Raw genomic sequence first — 15305 nt, 5'->3', positions numbered from 1 at the left:
AGGCAGCAAGTGACATGGGTATTTTAAAAGCAGCCTGGAGCTAAATTGCCTTAAAATACTAGTGAGAAGCCCCAGTCCCTTGTCAAGACCCTGTGTAATAGATGGGAGCTCTGGGGGTCGCAAGGCTCTCTACTGTCTCATTCTCCCATGCTTTATGCCCGTGCAGCATCTCTCCCCACTGCTGATGCTGTAAATCCTTCAGGTGTTGTTTCTGCAACATAATACACTGCCCTGTAAATCTCTCCCCTTTGCTCTGGGAGCTGCTGGTTCCTGGTTCAGCATTGCAGCAAGTGATACCCCGGGGCAAAGGCATACATGCATAACCTAGGAAGACACAGCTATTCAAATACATCATTGTGGGTTTGCCTTCTCTCCCCTGGGGCTTTTGCAATGATTTAAGGAGGCCAAAGAATCCTCTTTAAGCAAAACATTTTCCCCTTCCTTCTGTTGGAGTACTTGGTCACTAGAACTGCCTGGCTGCTGCTCCATAACTTGGGCTGATGCAGCCTGTTTCTTAAAATAACAGAGGATTGTTTAAGGGACTTGTTATCCTCTTTGGATACTCGCGAACAATTTTGGAAATGGCTGAAACCAGATAGCTGCGGATGGCAGGCTGTCGATGCGCTGGAGGTTAGAATGCCTGCATTGATTTAAAGCTCATTATCTTGTTACCAAATATCTTGGTGCAATCAAATAGTGCACTGTGGAGATGGCTTTAAATCTGGCCAGAGCCAAAATGTCACATGGACTTGCTTGGAAGCTGCCTGAGCTGCCCCAGGGCAAGATGATACTTGTGCTGATGGGCGCTGGGAATTTGCAAGGCTTTAAATGATGGAGAATGGGAAGAATATATCTGAAGCGGGTGGGAAGATTGAGAGGGGAGAGCCTGGCAAATGAACTGTTCTTCCTGGCTTTGTGCCCAACCAGGTATGTGCTGTGAATGCTGGGCACTGACTTGTCTTGGAAATTTCTCAACCTCTGTAGATTCAAGGCTTCAAGCAGGAGGCTGTAGGTCTCTGATGCCTCCTAAGCTGGTTGAAGCCCAGAAGTTAGTTGCTGATTGCAGTGTATCAAACCAGAGGAGAGTTTGCACACCCCATTGCTGTAGGGGCTTTCTGCTGGCACCCTTGCACCTCTCTATTTCATGGCATGAAAATCAGCACTGACATGGGAGTACAAGAGGTATGGAAGCATCCCTTTAGTGAAGACAGCAGTCCCAGCAGCCATGAACCTCCCAATGAACAGTTCCAAAAATGACCTGGCAGTGTCTCTGCATGTCCTTGGTTGACACACCAGCTTGCAGATAAATCCACTACTGTCACCATCCACTTGTGTTATTTTGGAGTGGGGGATTTGAGCTGGATCCAAAGCTGTTCTGGAATTCTCTCTCAAATATGCAATCATTTACAGCTTCCATGGCTAAAAAATGGCTATGCATATAAATGCTGACATGTTTGCTTTTTATTTTGGGCTTTTATATTTTGTACTGAAATCATGGACATCTCTGACCTTTGGTTTACCTACCTGAGGGAGGCAGATTCTATCATGACACTGCAGGTGAGGAGGTAAAATAAAAGGGTTATATATAAAAGATTTGGTGGATAAAAGACTAGTGGTTTAGACTGATTTTTGAGGTGTTTGGGTGAAGATGGCAAGCTGGCTGCTGTGCCCTTCCATTTTATTGAATAGGTGCAGGACTTGGTGGTTTTTCTGGTTAGAAGAGGAAAGTAGTCCCATGGTTTCTGTATGAACTTTCTGGCTGGAAGTCTGTGCTGGCTTCTGACCATCACTGGTGTCCTCTTTGTAGGAATATGGTCAGATCACAGCAATGGTACCTTGGTGGCCTGTCCAGCTCTTGCTCACATCTTTGTTTTTAGGCAGAGATGGTCTCTGGGATGACAACCACAGGACTGGCTAGATTTCCTTTTTTTTTTTTTTTTTTTTTTTTTTTTTTTCATTCTGGGCATCTGCCACTTCTCTCCTTCCTTTCCTACCAAGGAAGGGCTCTCATGAAATGCTCTCCACCACTATAATGTCCTCTCCAGCATCAGTGATGATGTGCAAGGACTTATGTTTTGACAATTGCTCAAGCCTTTTTGCATTTGCCAATTTCTGCATTTTTTTTTTTATTTTTATAAAGCTCTGGCTTCAAATAAAGGCACTTTCTCCTCTCTCCCCAGGTTTTAAGGAGACAGCCTTTCTTTATGCCATTTCCTCAGCGGGGCTCACCCATGCCATGGCCAAGGCGTGCAGCGCTGGCGCATGGAGCGCTGCACCTGCGATGAGGCCCCTGACCTGGAGAACCGTGAGGCTTGGCAGTGGGGTGGCTGCGGTGACAACCTGAAATACAGCAACAAGTTTGTCAAGGAGTTTCTGGGGAGGAAGCCCAACAAGGACCTGCGAGCCAGGGTGGACTTCCACAATAACCTCGTGGGCATGAAGGTGAGTCACAGGTCTGTTTGGGGTGACTTCATGCTGTGGTGGCTTCTGCATGCTTGGGGTGAGGAAATGGAAACCGTGGATGCAAAATACATGGAGTGATCTTCTGGGGCACTGGTGAAGTCTGACTACCCTGTTTTGGTCTATATGCTTCAAGAAATGTGCAAAACAATGAGTGTGGAAGCAGACATAAGTGTGTGTCCAAGTCTAGAAAATGTGACCTAGGAGGGAAGTTTCTTGGCTTTCCAAGATGAGAAGTGGAATGGAATAACTGCCTCAGCATGGAAAGGAGGGATGGATTGCCTGGGCCTGTGTGAGTTAGGAGGAGGAAGGGCTGAGGTTAAAGGATGCATTTCCAGCAGCAGTTCAGAAGTAGGAAGCATAATGCTTTCGTAGCCGGGTTTCTTTGAAGGTGACTGGACAAACATCTGGCACAGAGCTTGGACAGAGCCTTTTTTCAGTCCCTGAAGTCCCTTCAGCCTATCTTTCTCATGCTGTGACTCTGCCCTCAACCTCCCTAGAGCCAGGGTTGCAGCTGACAGTGATGGGATATGTCAGTTCCTCTTTTTTTCACTTTTTGTTTCCTTTTCCCCTTCCCTGTGCACTTAGGTTGAGTGCTTTCTGCTATTTACTCCACCTTCCTCCCCAAGAGGGTTGCTCTCCTGCCTGGGGGCTTTTCCATGGGAGATGTGAAGGGTGTAAAGTGTGTTGCAGTTTCAGCAAGAGGAGAGGTTGGGGAAGGGGCTTTCCATCTTCTCCCCAAATTTACTTGGCTGTACCTAGTCTGGAATTGCTCAAACACAAAAATCCCTCAGATTGGCCAGCACAGGTGCCTAGGATCAGTATTTCATTGCTTCCCTCTTGAAGAGGGGACATACTGTAAGGCTATAAATAGCTCCTAAGCCTTGTTATTGTCCGTGTGATTGGATAGAGGGTTGGGGCTGGGATGGGGACCTGGGTCTCCAGTTTCCCAGGCAAATGCTGCCCAGCCAGTTGTGCATTCTAGGAATCACCACCCCAGCTCAGTTGTTCATGTGCGTATGCATGAAATGTCATTCCTTGCAGCAGAGCTGGGGCATTGGAGAATGCCACCAGTGAGTGTTGGCCAGTAAAGTCTTCCCCTCTCCCTACCACCAGATGCTCCTAGACAGTGCTGAGGTCAGGATTGGAAATATCCTGGATTTAGCTGGTGTCTGACTTTGGCTGACAGCTTTCCTGCCTCTGGATTAAATGGCTCAGTGCCTGCGAACTCTGGAGTTCTTTGGCAATGCATGTGTGAATTGGACTCTGTGGGGTTATGTTTTTTATCCCTGTGGTTTGCTTTCCCTGAGGATCTATCCTAGCTCTCTGGAGTTGGTTGTCACAAATGGAACTGAAAATGGTGAAGGTTGCCTGTGTAGTCTGTGGTTGCATGCTGGAGAGAGTGGTGACATGTCTTCAGCTCTCCTTCCTTTCCAGAGACACATAATCCAGCCTTGTCAAAAGCCTCAAGGCTGTTGCTTCAGGTGCCATTGGCATATTCTTGCCACTCTTATGAATATATCCTTTCCAGCAATTTTGTGTCTAAAAAACATACCCAAGGAATTTAGCCTAATTCCCAGCTCTACACCCTGCACTAGTTTCAGGCAGGATAATTGTATCACTGAAACTTGCCCTGGATTTTGTTTAGATGTGATCATTTTTCAGCCCTGATCTGCACCATCTAGCTGTCTTTGAGCTAAATGAATCCCAAGGGGGAATCAGAGGGAAGGCATCTCCTCTTCTGCCCATCTTGATCCAGCTGAGAGTTGTTGGGGGAAGGAGGGGGAATGTCAGACTGTCTTGTACCTTCTGCTTCCACTTTAATTGGCATGATCAGTCCCTGGCCACTGGCAGTGGTTTCTAAGCATGAGCGTAATATCTGCAGCTAAACAGCTGAGTAACAGTTGTGACGGTCGTCCAGACACTGAGGCCCTCATGGCAATCCAAGTCAAAGGCCGTTGCTGCAGGTCAGTGATCCGGTGTTCCTATTTTTGTCCACCCACACTGTGTTTGAGTTTGTATTGCTGCCTGACAGCTTTTCCTTGCCCCTTTGCAGCAGTGGTTGGAATAATTTCTCTTCTGCTCCTAAAATAATCACACTTTATGTCCTAAAGGCAAGACAAGCAGGCCACTAGATTCACAACAGTGTTGTGAAACCAGGCAGAGAGCAATAAAATTGCATCAGAAGGAAGCTTTTAAGAAGATGGTGGGTAGCAACCAGGAGAACAGAAGTCTAAGTAGTCAGGATGCGCAGACCTAAACTCTGGCCAGAGTAAGGTGCTGTAGAGATGATTGGAGATATCTGGATCAGAGATGAGGATTAGAGCCCTTGCTATTCTAGTCAGACTGGCTTTGTGGTGGTGTGGTCAAAGTGTGCAGTCCTTGCTTCAGGTATCAAAATATTGAGACTGATTTAAAGTCTGAGCATTACATTTCCTAAGTGTGGCTATTGGATTGTCTCTGATACTGCTTATACTTGGGTATAGATTAAGGTCAGATTTAAACTGTTTGCTTCCTTCCTCTGCCCATCTCTGCAGAGACCTCTAGTGTAGCCTTGGTGGAGGATGAGCGTTGTCTGACAGGCAATATTTAGATTCCCCAACGGAGCCTACTGGTATTTTCCTTGATGAAAGCAGCAGGTTAAATATAAAACCCTTGACACGTTTTTTCAAAAGCACTGTCCATCAACTAAGACTGTTGTCTTATCCATCTCGTATCAGGAGATGCTAAGCTAGTGCCTATGATAGACTAAAACCACTTCAGACTAACCCAGTTTACTTATAATTAGCTTGACCTGGATTTAGTATGACTCTGGATATGGAAGAGCATAAGCAACCTTGACTTGTTTCATTTTGGTGAACAATTTTGACATGGAGTACGTGTTAAAGCTATGATGCTCTTACACTCCAAGGTGTTAAATGTTCCCTTGAGCTGCAAAAGGATGATTACTGCTGTTTTGACCAGGAACTGAGATGCAGAGACTTTCTCAAGGTTATGCAGCAAGACAGTGATGGAGCAAGAGGCTGAAGCCTGCTCTTCTCCACTACTGCTCATTGCCCACCGAGTTTTTCCTCTAACCAAATCAGATCTACATCATTAGCTAAACCTTACAGGCCCACAAATCTTTGCTATGCTGCTGACTGTTTTGGGTTGGGCTGGGAATGAATAAGGAGAGTTTATTTTGAGCTGCTTGTAGTGTCTGCTACACTGGTGTAGGTGTGTGTGGGTATGTGTGCATTTGGAGGGTAGAGGGATATCTATTAAAGGTATAGTATGAGCTTGGTGGTCTCACCTCTGATTCTTTAGCAACCTGTAATGCTTCCCATCTAATTACTCTTAACCATAGCAAAAGATATAAAGAGGCCCTTGAGACCCAGCAAAAGGACCTGTTTGACTGGTTTGGAAACCAACTGTTGCATTCTGGTCAACATGGCAGTTTCTCCATGGTGTCACACTGGCAAACAATCTGTATTTCTGGGACAGTGACATTATCAGATCTTGCCTAGTTTTAGGGTCTCTTGCTAGACGTGCTCATTTAATTATTTTACTTCTGCTTTTTTACAACTTTGAGTTGACTGTAATTTTGCTGCAACCAATGAAATAATCACCAAACATGTTGTGCCCGTGATGGCTCACAAAGTTATATGATATGACCTCAATCTCTAATGAAAGGGTGAGCCTGTCTAGTGTGAGGATGAGGTAATTAGACCAGGACTTCTCCAGCCTTCTTTTTATTGAAAAGTAGGAGCTCTGAATAGGCCACTTATTAAAAAAGCAATTTCCCTTCCTTTGCCAAATCTACTCTCGCTCATTCAGCTATTCTTTTAGAGGGGGTTTGGGTGGAGAGTGTGTGTGTGTAGAAGTTGTGTGCATGTGTCAAGGGGATTGGGGGTGGTGGTGGTGAGAGAAGTCAACTGTATTAAAGCTCAGTTGCCAGCAATGAAGTTTCTTGGTTATATTAAATGAAGCACACAGCCTTGCTAAGGCTCTCTTCTCTACATCCTCCCCCTTCTCCCCCCACCATGTACACAAGTGCAGCCCTCTTTTGTAACCCATTAATGAAAAGTTGGAATATTAGAGCACTCAATTAGTTCCACTGGACTTGAGTAAGTGATGTTTTAATTAAATTTGCCCAGTTTCTCAGCAAAGTATCATTAAACATGACTTTCCAACTCCCTCTCTGGAGCGTTGCTAAGTTTCTTAATCCCAGGAGTGCTGACCTCTTCCAGAGGTATGTCTGGTCAAGCATGTCTTGCAGATCCAAGGGGCACTATTAAAGGGGACTGCTATTACCCAAGGAGAAAGGGAGGGGGGGAACTGTCATGTTCCCATTCCCCTTTTTCCTTTATCCTTCCAGATGGAAGGATACAAGCAAACCATTGCCTTCAGGACTCTGAAGTCAAGGTTATAAACCACAGTCTCTGTCAGAGCCAAGGGTGTTTAGTAGAAAACTGTGGGAGATTAGAACAATTTCCCTGCAGAAGACTCTCTTAAAGCAACATCTTCCCTTGAAACTTTCTTTTTGGGGCTTCCTAAATTATTTTCAAACAGTATCAACCCTAGTATTTTGGTTTAGGTGGACTTATTCATGTTTCCAAAGGGTTCCCCTCTCTCATGCTGCTGTAGGGTTCAAATCTAGACCTGTCCTGAGACACTACCAACATCTTTGAAACCATAGGGGATGCTCCGAAGAAGTTAGCAGGAGCTGCATGGCCTCTTCCCTACTGTTAGCTTGCTTGTTTTGGAAGTCCATGCAAGGAATGGCTCTTCCCTTAGGCAGTGCTGGCAGGGATAGCAAGGGCTGAGCATGCCTCCTTCTCTGGAGGCGGACGCTCCATATCAGGTAGATGTTTGTGGAGCTATCATCTGTCTGAGGCACTTCACGAGCTATCACATAACATGTTATCAGAGCACACCACTCTCTTCGTTGCTGTATCTTCGTTGCCGTATCTCCATTTTACAGATAGAAATTGAGACCTAGAAAGATTAAGTGACTTGCTAAAGGTCACACACAAGTCTAGCAAAACAGACATGTGCTGTGGACTCCACTTGCAGAAACAGTGTTTTCAAGCTTTGCCCATCTCCATTCCCACTAGCAACCTGATTAGTCTCCAGAGCTTGTTGAACAGGCGCTGTAAGTGCTAAAAGTGTTTTCTAGCACCTTCAAAAGGCGCACCAGACTTTTGAGATGCGTATCAAAGCTAGCAAATATCGGCCTCTGTGAGGCTAGCTCCTGACTTTGCACATAAAGGTGAGCTTGTAGAGCTCCAGGTATGGCAGGGAGGAAGGCACCAGCATGCTATTTGGAAATCACCCTCCCACCCTCTTTCATGTTGAGATTGGCTCAGCCAAAAATCTAAGCTCTGAATCAAAACTGAAATCAAAAAGTTTGATATGTCTCATAAGGAACCAGACTTAGTTATTTATGCTTTTTCAGTATGTGAAGCATATTAGAAATACTGAAGAGAAAATGAAATATATTTGAAGTTCTTGAGTTAAAGTAGGGTTGTTGTTCTATGCTGCCTGAATGCTATTTACAAGATTTTAGTGAAAAAATGAGTTAAAAGGAAGGAAAGGTTAAAGGAGAAGCTCTTCTGAAAGATAAATTTGAGAACAAGCTCAAAGGAAGGGTTTCTAAAAAATTAAGAAACCCTAACAATTTGTGAAGTTCTCATACTTTAAGCCAATGTCAATGACTGGTGTTAAGGGACAAGTCTAGCTTTGTAGTGGTTTGGTACTTAGTAGAAATAGGACTGTGGCTCTTGTCCAAACAAGCATTAATATTTGAGCTGAGAGAATAACCAAGTGCTTTTAAATGAAAGGAGTTGTGTGTATAGACGATGGAAATGTTGTTGTTGCTTTTGTTTAATGAGATATCTCAAAGTCCTGTCTATAGTCAGGCTAGGCGAGGGCATGCTTTTCCCTGGATGAGCTGACTCCAAGGGGCTCATCTGCTCCCCGTTCTCCCCCAAACCATGGCGAATGGTTTGAAGCTTCAGACCCGCAGCGCAGCCGTGACGACAGCGAAAGCGATAACCGAGGAATTCCCACGGCTGCGTGGCCGTGTCAGGCTGCTGCAGCCCAGACAAGAGTCGTCTGAAAACCACCGCCAGAGCCCCGTGACCCAGCTGGGAATGAATGGCAATCTGTCCTCAGTGTTTCAGCTAAAACACTGAGAAATTGTGTGTTGTAGCATGTCTGAGACTGACCGTTATGGGGGCACTTAGTCTGAGCTTCGCAGCAAGCCGTTGTTGCAAGGAGGGATTACATGTCGCATAGCAATGCTCTGCTGTGATCCCTTTTCTCTATGGCTCTTGCAAAGCTGTTTGGGCAGGCGGTCCTGTGGTACTATCTAATTTCATCTTCACAGCCGGCACCAATAAAGAAGATTCAGTGTTACCATATCATAATCATTCTCCTTGCTGTGCTTTTTTTTTTTTCCTCTCTAGGTTTTGGTAAGCTCAGGACAAGATCAGTGGGGATTTTTGTTTGTGAGACAACAGAACTAATTTGTAGAGTCTTATTTTCCTTTCAATGTGCTGCCCTATTTGTAAGAGGGCCAGACTTAGTGATGAGGGCTGGGCTGGTCAATGCTCAGGTGAGAGTTGGGAGGTACAATTTTAGTCTGTGGTCCTGTGCATGTCCAGTGGGTTGACTTTACTCAACTTGAGTTTGATGGCAAAACTCTCTGCAGTAGATAACGCAAGAAGGATTTAAATTCATGGTTGTGGTGTTGCTCCTTTCTGAGTTTCATCATCTGCAACCACACTACTGATGCTTGGGCCATAGCAGCAAATATGCTGTGCTTTTGAGCTGAGCTGATATAAGTTCCTTCATGTCTGTAGCAAGATAAAAGCATGCATCTGACCATTTATCATGGCATATTAAATATGTTTGGTCATATGTTTAGCCATAAGCAGTGATGCTATGTGTGTGCAGGAAATCAAAGCCCATTTGGACCATAGGATACAGATCAGGCAGTGAATTGTGATGTGCCTCAAGAAGAAAACATGAGCACCTGTGGTGCTTGAAATACGCTTGTGTTAAAGTCCTCTCCTGCCCTGTACCCACTAGCCCTTTTTGGCAATTAGGGCTAAACTAATCTAGCCTGGAAGTCCTTCCAGTGTTGGAAGCATGACCTAGATATTTACCTGTTTGCCTTGAGGCATGGCCAGAAGAGGCCATGCAACACTGCTCCAAGCCGCCTGCTGACCTTTCACTGGGTTTAAGTCTTGCTGTGCTTTCTGGAGGAAGATGAATTAAGAGCCTGTGACAGGAGGTTGCAACAAGAGGAAAAGGAGGAAGCAAAAGCTGTTGCAAGGAGAAATTTCTCCGGGGTGTTTTCACTAGAGTTGCTTTGTAGCACTCGAGTATATCAAAGGGAAGACTTGTAGGGCGACTGGGATGCACCAACCATACTTGTGTAAAGACTATGTGAAAATCCACAATCTGCCTTTTATGAAATGGTATACTCATGAAAATCAGGGAAAATGGGGAGGCTTTTTATGCCTTGGCCCACTGCTGTGATGTCTGGGCTCCTATAGTCACTGATCAATGGGGAGGTAGGAGCAAGGTGGGTAAAAACAGACTAGGTTTCATTAGGGCCTTTTTTTAATTGCTATTTAAACTCAAAGAGAGTGGGCTTTATTTACCTAAATGTTATGTAGGTGCCTACACATAGTACCATTTGAGATATTCTGGCAGTTAGGACAATCTGTAGGAAAGACCTTTGATGCTCCTGGAGAGCTAGTTCCATGGTGCAGTGGTTACAGCAGCTAAAAATAATGCCAGGCTCATATTAAAACACTTGAATACTGGGGGCTAAATCCTACCTTCAGGGCAGGTTAAGATACCTAAATTTAAGTTCCTAGGCTCCTGTTAGGCTGTGGAGAGGGAGTTAGCACCTTGGCGGCTCCTGGAGAGCTGCTTAGCTGAGCCAGTGCAGGTGCCTACTTCAGTGTGAGCTGAATCTCCCCAGGATCCCCTGATAGTCTCAGCTGTGCTGAATCCAGTGGGACTTTAGAGGTATTTCTCTGATGTAGGCACTTGCATTCAGATGTCTGACTCAGTGAGCTCAATCCTGGATGGAGGATGTGATTCACGTGCCTAAACCTACATGTCTGTAGATGCTTGAAGGTCTCCTGCCACCTACAAGCTGCCAAGCCATAGGCAGGACCTGGATTTCCAACACTTAGTGTTGTGTACTAGCCCCATATAGATGTCTGGGGTGTGCTAGACCTGCAATATCAGCTCTCACACTGAGCTGCAGAGAGGTAGCTCCTGACAAGGAACAGCCATGTGTTCATGTTCACTTTCCTGGCTGTGCCTTGCTCAGCTGGCTCTAAATCCAGTCCAGCCTATGCACCAGAGCATGTGTACCAGCTGAGCCCCTTCTCTTTGATTATCTGCTTTCCCATCTCCTATACAATGGTGGTTGTCTCCTCTGGGTGAAGCAGATGTAAGTGGTTTGGGGGGGAGGTGGAAGGGTTGAGAAAAGCCTTAACTGATGAATGACTGCAGTATGTTGCCCTTCTGCAAGTATCTCAACAATTTTGACCAGTTTGCTGATGGTCTGGCCGTGAAATCAGGTCTAGGAGCTTTGTTTCACACAAGCCCAGCTCTTGAACCAGAGTAATGTGACTTTACATGAGGGAGTGTATAGATGAACTTTTTTTTTTCCCCCCCTCTCTGTTGGTGTTGAAATGTATTCTGTATGCTCCTGTCTAACACTGTGGGATTTCTTGCAGAGTTGGCTAGACACTTTGGCACGCGAAAGCGTGACAGCCCCTAACCAAGCCGACCCAGCTGAGGACTATAAGCAGTAACACATCTCTCTGTAACCCCTCACTTGTTTGAATGCTACTGTGTATTATTGGATTGCATTTGAGAAGGTCTTGGCTGTCACAGGAATGAAGTGTGACCATTGGCCAGGCTTTGCTGAAGGCTGCGTTATGCATAGCGTCTTTCTAAAAAAGTCTCTGTAATGTCAGGATTAGGCCAGATCCCAATTCCGAGTCCATGACCTATTGCATATTTGCACATGGTGCTCAGCTGGGACTTGTGCCACCAAATAATGAAGAACTGGATGGTCAGGAGATGGACTGCAGCCAGCACCCCGCTGTCATGAGGCCATAACATAGGCAAATGCCATAATGGGCAGAGCAGGGGAGAGTTTTTTCTTTTTTAGATATTGTAGATGCCCACAGGAAGGACACTCTTCATTGGTACCTTGTCAGGAGGCAGCTCTGTAAAATGGACTCTGTTCTGACTTACTATTTTAGGGACTGGTTGTAGGTTATCCATTTAAAGTCAAAATGCAAACTATTTTGGAGGAAGGGGAGGAGGGAGAACTGGAACTATAAATACCTGTTTATAACCTCTGTTTTACCCACAGATTATCTGTGTCTGTCTAAATAACGTCTACTCTCATGTTGTCTGTAGAGTTGTCCCAGGAGTAAACCTGTCTCTGGAGAAGGTGGGGAGAGTATTTGAATTCCTTTAGTGCTTTTGGATTATGAAACTTCGTTATTGTGGCCTGGTTTGACAGGATCCTTTACTAGACCATTCATTTTATGAACGTAGGGTCCTTTATAATATCTGTGAGGTTGGTGCCAGTTTTGTCCGTCTTTGAGATCAAGAACTGTTCTTTCTCTGTTTTATTCTCTTCCCTTTTTGATATTGCTGCTGAAGATAACATCCCCTTTCCTCCGTTTCATATGCCAATGTAGTGATTCCACGGACTCTGCTCTTCCTTCTGTATTTTTGCTTCCTCCTGATGCATGGTCAGGAGGGAGCTATCCCTGTGGAAGGGACATCACCATTTGTAAGTTTCTCTATATGGGAGCTTATTATTTAAGAATAAATCAAACACATTTTTTTCTCTTTTTTTCTGATATTGTGAACAAGATCCTTCCTTCCTTTAGGGATCAGAGAGATGGCTTTTATTTCTGGCAGCAGTACCTACTTAAAGAACATTTGCATTTTCAAATTGAAAGAAAAAATAGGAAAGGATTTTAAACCAAGCCTTGCTCCTCAGTTGTAGTGAAAAGGCATAAGTAGGGATAGCATTTACACAAGAGTTCTGACCGACAGAGGTCACAACTGACTGGTTTCCAAAGGATTAAATGTTTTCCTTTTATTCCCCATCCTGAGTTTAGAGATCTTGGTCATAAGTGCCTTTTTTTTTAATGGAAAGGAGGAGACGACAATCAAATATTTTAATTGAAAATATCCTATGTAAGGCTCTGCATGTGTAGAAATTATGCTAGACTAGGATTCAAACCCTGCTACCTGTTCCTCCATGGATGGTGGTTTGTGTAGATAATATTTGGATGCAGCAACCCCTGAATGTCTATATGATGCTGTTCTCCTTCATCCTTACCCCAGAAGCCCTGCACAGCATTTTCCTAAGTGGCTTTCCTACTTGCTGGGTTCTGTCCTGTGCAAATGATCTGTGTCCTTGCTCTCTGGTCAAATCTTGTCTTTGCATGGGCAAGACCAGCTCACCCTGAGGCACCGCTATCAGGGCAGAAGTTGAGGTTCTTCATCCTGACATGGAGCATCTCCTGTTTGCTCGTGATAGGGCAGATGGTAGGATAGACCCACTTCAGCATAGTGGGTCTGGTCTTACGGCCAGAAATGAGAATTTAAATTCCTCTCTGTTTTCCTGCAAGGTAACTGTCCCACATCTGAACTTAGGGTGAAAACTGAGCCTCCCTTAGTCAACCCTATAGTCATCCACCATGTCATGGTTCCCAGGGGCTTCTGCCTGCCAGGCTGCAAGGACTGAACCTGTCGGCATGGATTCTTCTTACAGTCACGCCAGCCTAGTTTTCTTTTTCACTTGAAACTCACTGTGTGAGAAGCCAGATTCCCATCCAAGCTGCCTACAGCTGGTGCCACAGGCAGAGTAAATCCTGGGGGCTGCATTAAAGCACCTGGAATTAATGAACCCTTCACACAAGGGTTTATTTTCCATTTCTTCATGTCTTAATTTTTCAAAGAAAGGGAGGGCATAGAGGAGACTGAGAGCTTTGGTTTCAGAGTGCACGAAAACGTGCTTCATTAAACAGGTTTTTGGCCAGTGAGCAATGGTGTTCTTTGTTTCTTAGTGCACATGCATCCTTCTTCATTGCTGCCTGAAGAAATTTAGCAGTGCCTTTTGGATACTCTGCCACACTCCAGAAGCAGATCCTGAGCAAGGTTTAGAGATGTGGAAGGTACCTGGATACTTTTGGAGCTGCTGATTTTGGTAGCGATGATTCAGGCTGCTGTTCTCAAGGATTCTGTACATTTCAGCTACATGAAGGTTTCTCCTCAGCCACAAAGTGAATGGACTGGGATGACTATGCACAATCTTGATGTTCGGAAACAGCACACACACAGACAAACAACAAAAAATGCGTTTCCATTGAGCCTGTGCTGCTGTATCAGCTGGAGGGAGGTACAAATTGAAATCTTCTAACAAAAAAACTTGCATTTTATCTGCGCTGGTGAAGGCTTCAATACCTCTTTCTCTGAGGTGGAGGTTTGAGATGCATTAATATTGGTGATGAAGATGAGTTAGGCCTGAATTCCTTCCAGTCCTGTTGTATCTTATCTCCTTGCTCCTGTTAAAACACGTAAGGTAGTGTTAAAATTTGTATTATGTAATCTCTTAGCTGCATCACTCAAAACTGCGTAGATGAATGCCGACATGGCAGGGCAGTACCAGAAAGCCTTTGAACACTGTATTAGTATAATTAACTTGCCAAGTAATGCAATATTCTGGCAAGTAAGTATCCTGGTTCTGGAAGCCCGGAGACTCCAAGGCAAACGCTTCCTCTAGCATGCGCTTGCTGCCTTCTTCCAACAGATAGATTGATGTTGTCATCAACTCTTGGTTCCAGGAGTGTCTTTCAGCAAGAGGGCTGTTTTGTTCCATGCCTTAATTTCTCCTCCTGTAACTGATTTTCTCTTGGGGCTGTGTGTGTTCACAGGTCATCAAAGCTGGAGTGGAGACGACCTGTAAATGCCATGGTGTATCTGGATCCTGTACTGTGCGAACATGCTGGAGGCAGCTCTCTCCATTCCATGAAATAGGGAAGCAGCTGAAGCAGAAATATGAGACGTCGCTCAAGGTGGGTAGCACTACCAATGAGGCCACAGGGGAAGGAGACATCTCTCCACCCAAGAAGTCCATCCCTGGTCACAGTGATCAAATCCCAAGGACTACGGATCTTGTCTACATTGACGATTCCCCAAGCTTCTGTCTGATGAGCAGATACTCACCTGGGACTTCGGGAAGGAAATGTTATAAAGACAAGAACTGCGACAGCATCTGCTGTGGGCGAGGGCACAATACGCAGAGCCGGGTGGTCACCCGCCCGTGCCAGTGCCAGGTTCGCTGGTGTTGCTATGTGGAATGCAAGCAATGCACCCAGAGAGAAGAGGTTTATACCTGCAAAGACTGACGCGTCTTCTGTCTCTTGGCTACCCTCGGTGGTGGGCGATTGCGGTCTATGAGAACTACATATGGAGACAAACAGGGTTTGACTGACCTTCTGGGATCTGAAAGCTATGTTGAGACATAAGCACTTTGTAGGGTACAGGTGACCCAGCTGTGTTGCTGTTTTTTTTCCTCCTGTAGACTGAATTTTAATGAGGTCCAACCATGTGGAAGTAAGTGCCTGTCACGCTGGGGTTAGACACCAGTTGACCTTCACCTTAGTCATTCATGCAGTTTGGCAGATCATTTGTCCATGGAACATCCTGATCATTTCACCAATCCTCCATGGATGCCTGGGCTAACATACTGTCTTTTGAAATAAACGACTGTGTGATCTATACTACTTTATTTCCAAAGC

The 15305-nt window shown here is 45.1% G+C and overlaps 1 protein-coding gene across 1 annotated transcript in view; it reads left to right on the top strand.

Moving 5' to 3' along the window:
* The window catches only part of WNT9A (Wnt family member 9A), a 47540-nt gene extending 32463 nt beyond the window's left edge, over window positions 1-15077 (top strand). Inside the window, 3 exon segments of the mRNA XM_088535041.1 lie at window positions 2181-2258; window positions 2261-2442; window positions 14439-15077. Of these exon segments, the coding sequence (XP_088391167.1) occupies window positions 2181-2258; window positions 2261-2442; window positions 14439-14912 (734 nt within the window). The 3' untranslated portion in view covers window positions 14913-15077.
* Window positions 15078-15305: the final 228 nt, after the last annotated feature.

Source organism: Tinamus guttatus, unplaced genomic scaffold (genome assembly GCF_059628265.1).
Source record: "Tinamus guttatus ecotype Peru unplaced genomic scaffold, ASM5962826v1 Tinamus_guttatus_pri_ptg000605l, whole genome shotgun sequence".
NCBI classification, from domain to species: domain Eukaryota; kingdom Metazoa; phylum Chordata; class Aves; order Tinamiformes; family Tinamidae; genus Tinamus; species Tinamus guttatus.
Note: the sequence above shows the minus strand (reverse complement) of the source record. Positions and strands in the feature narration are given on the sequence as shown.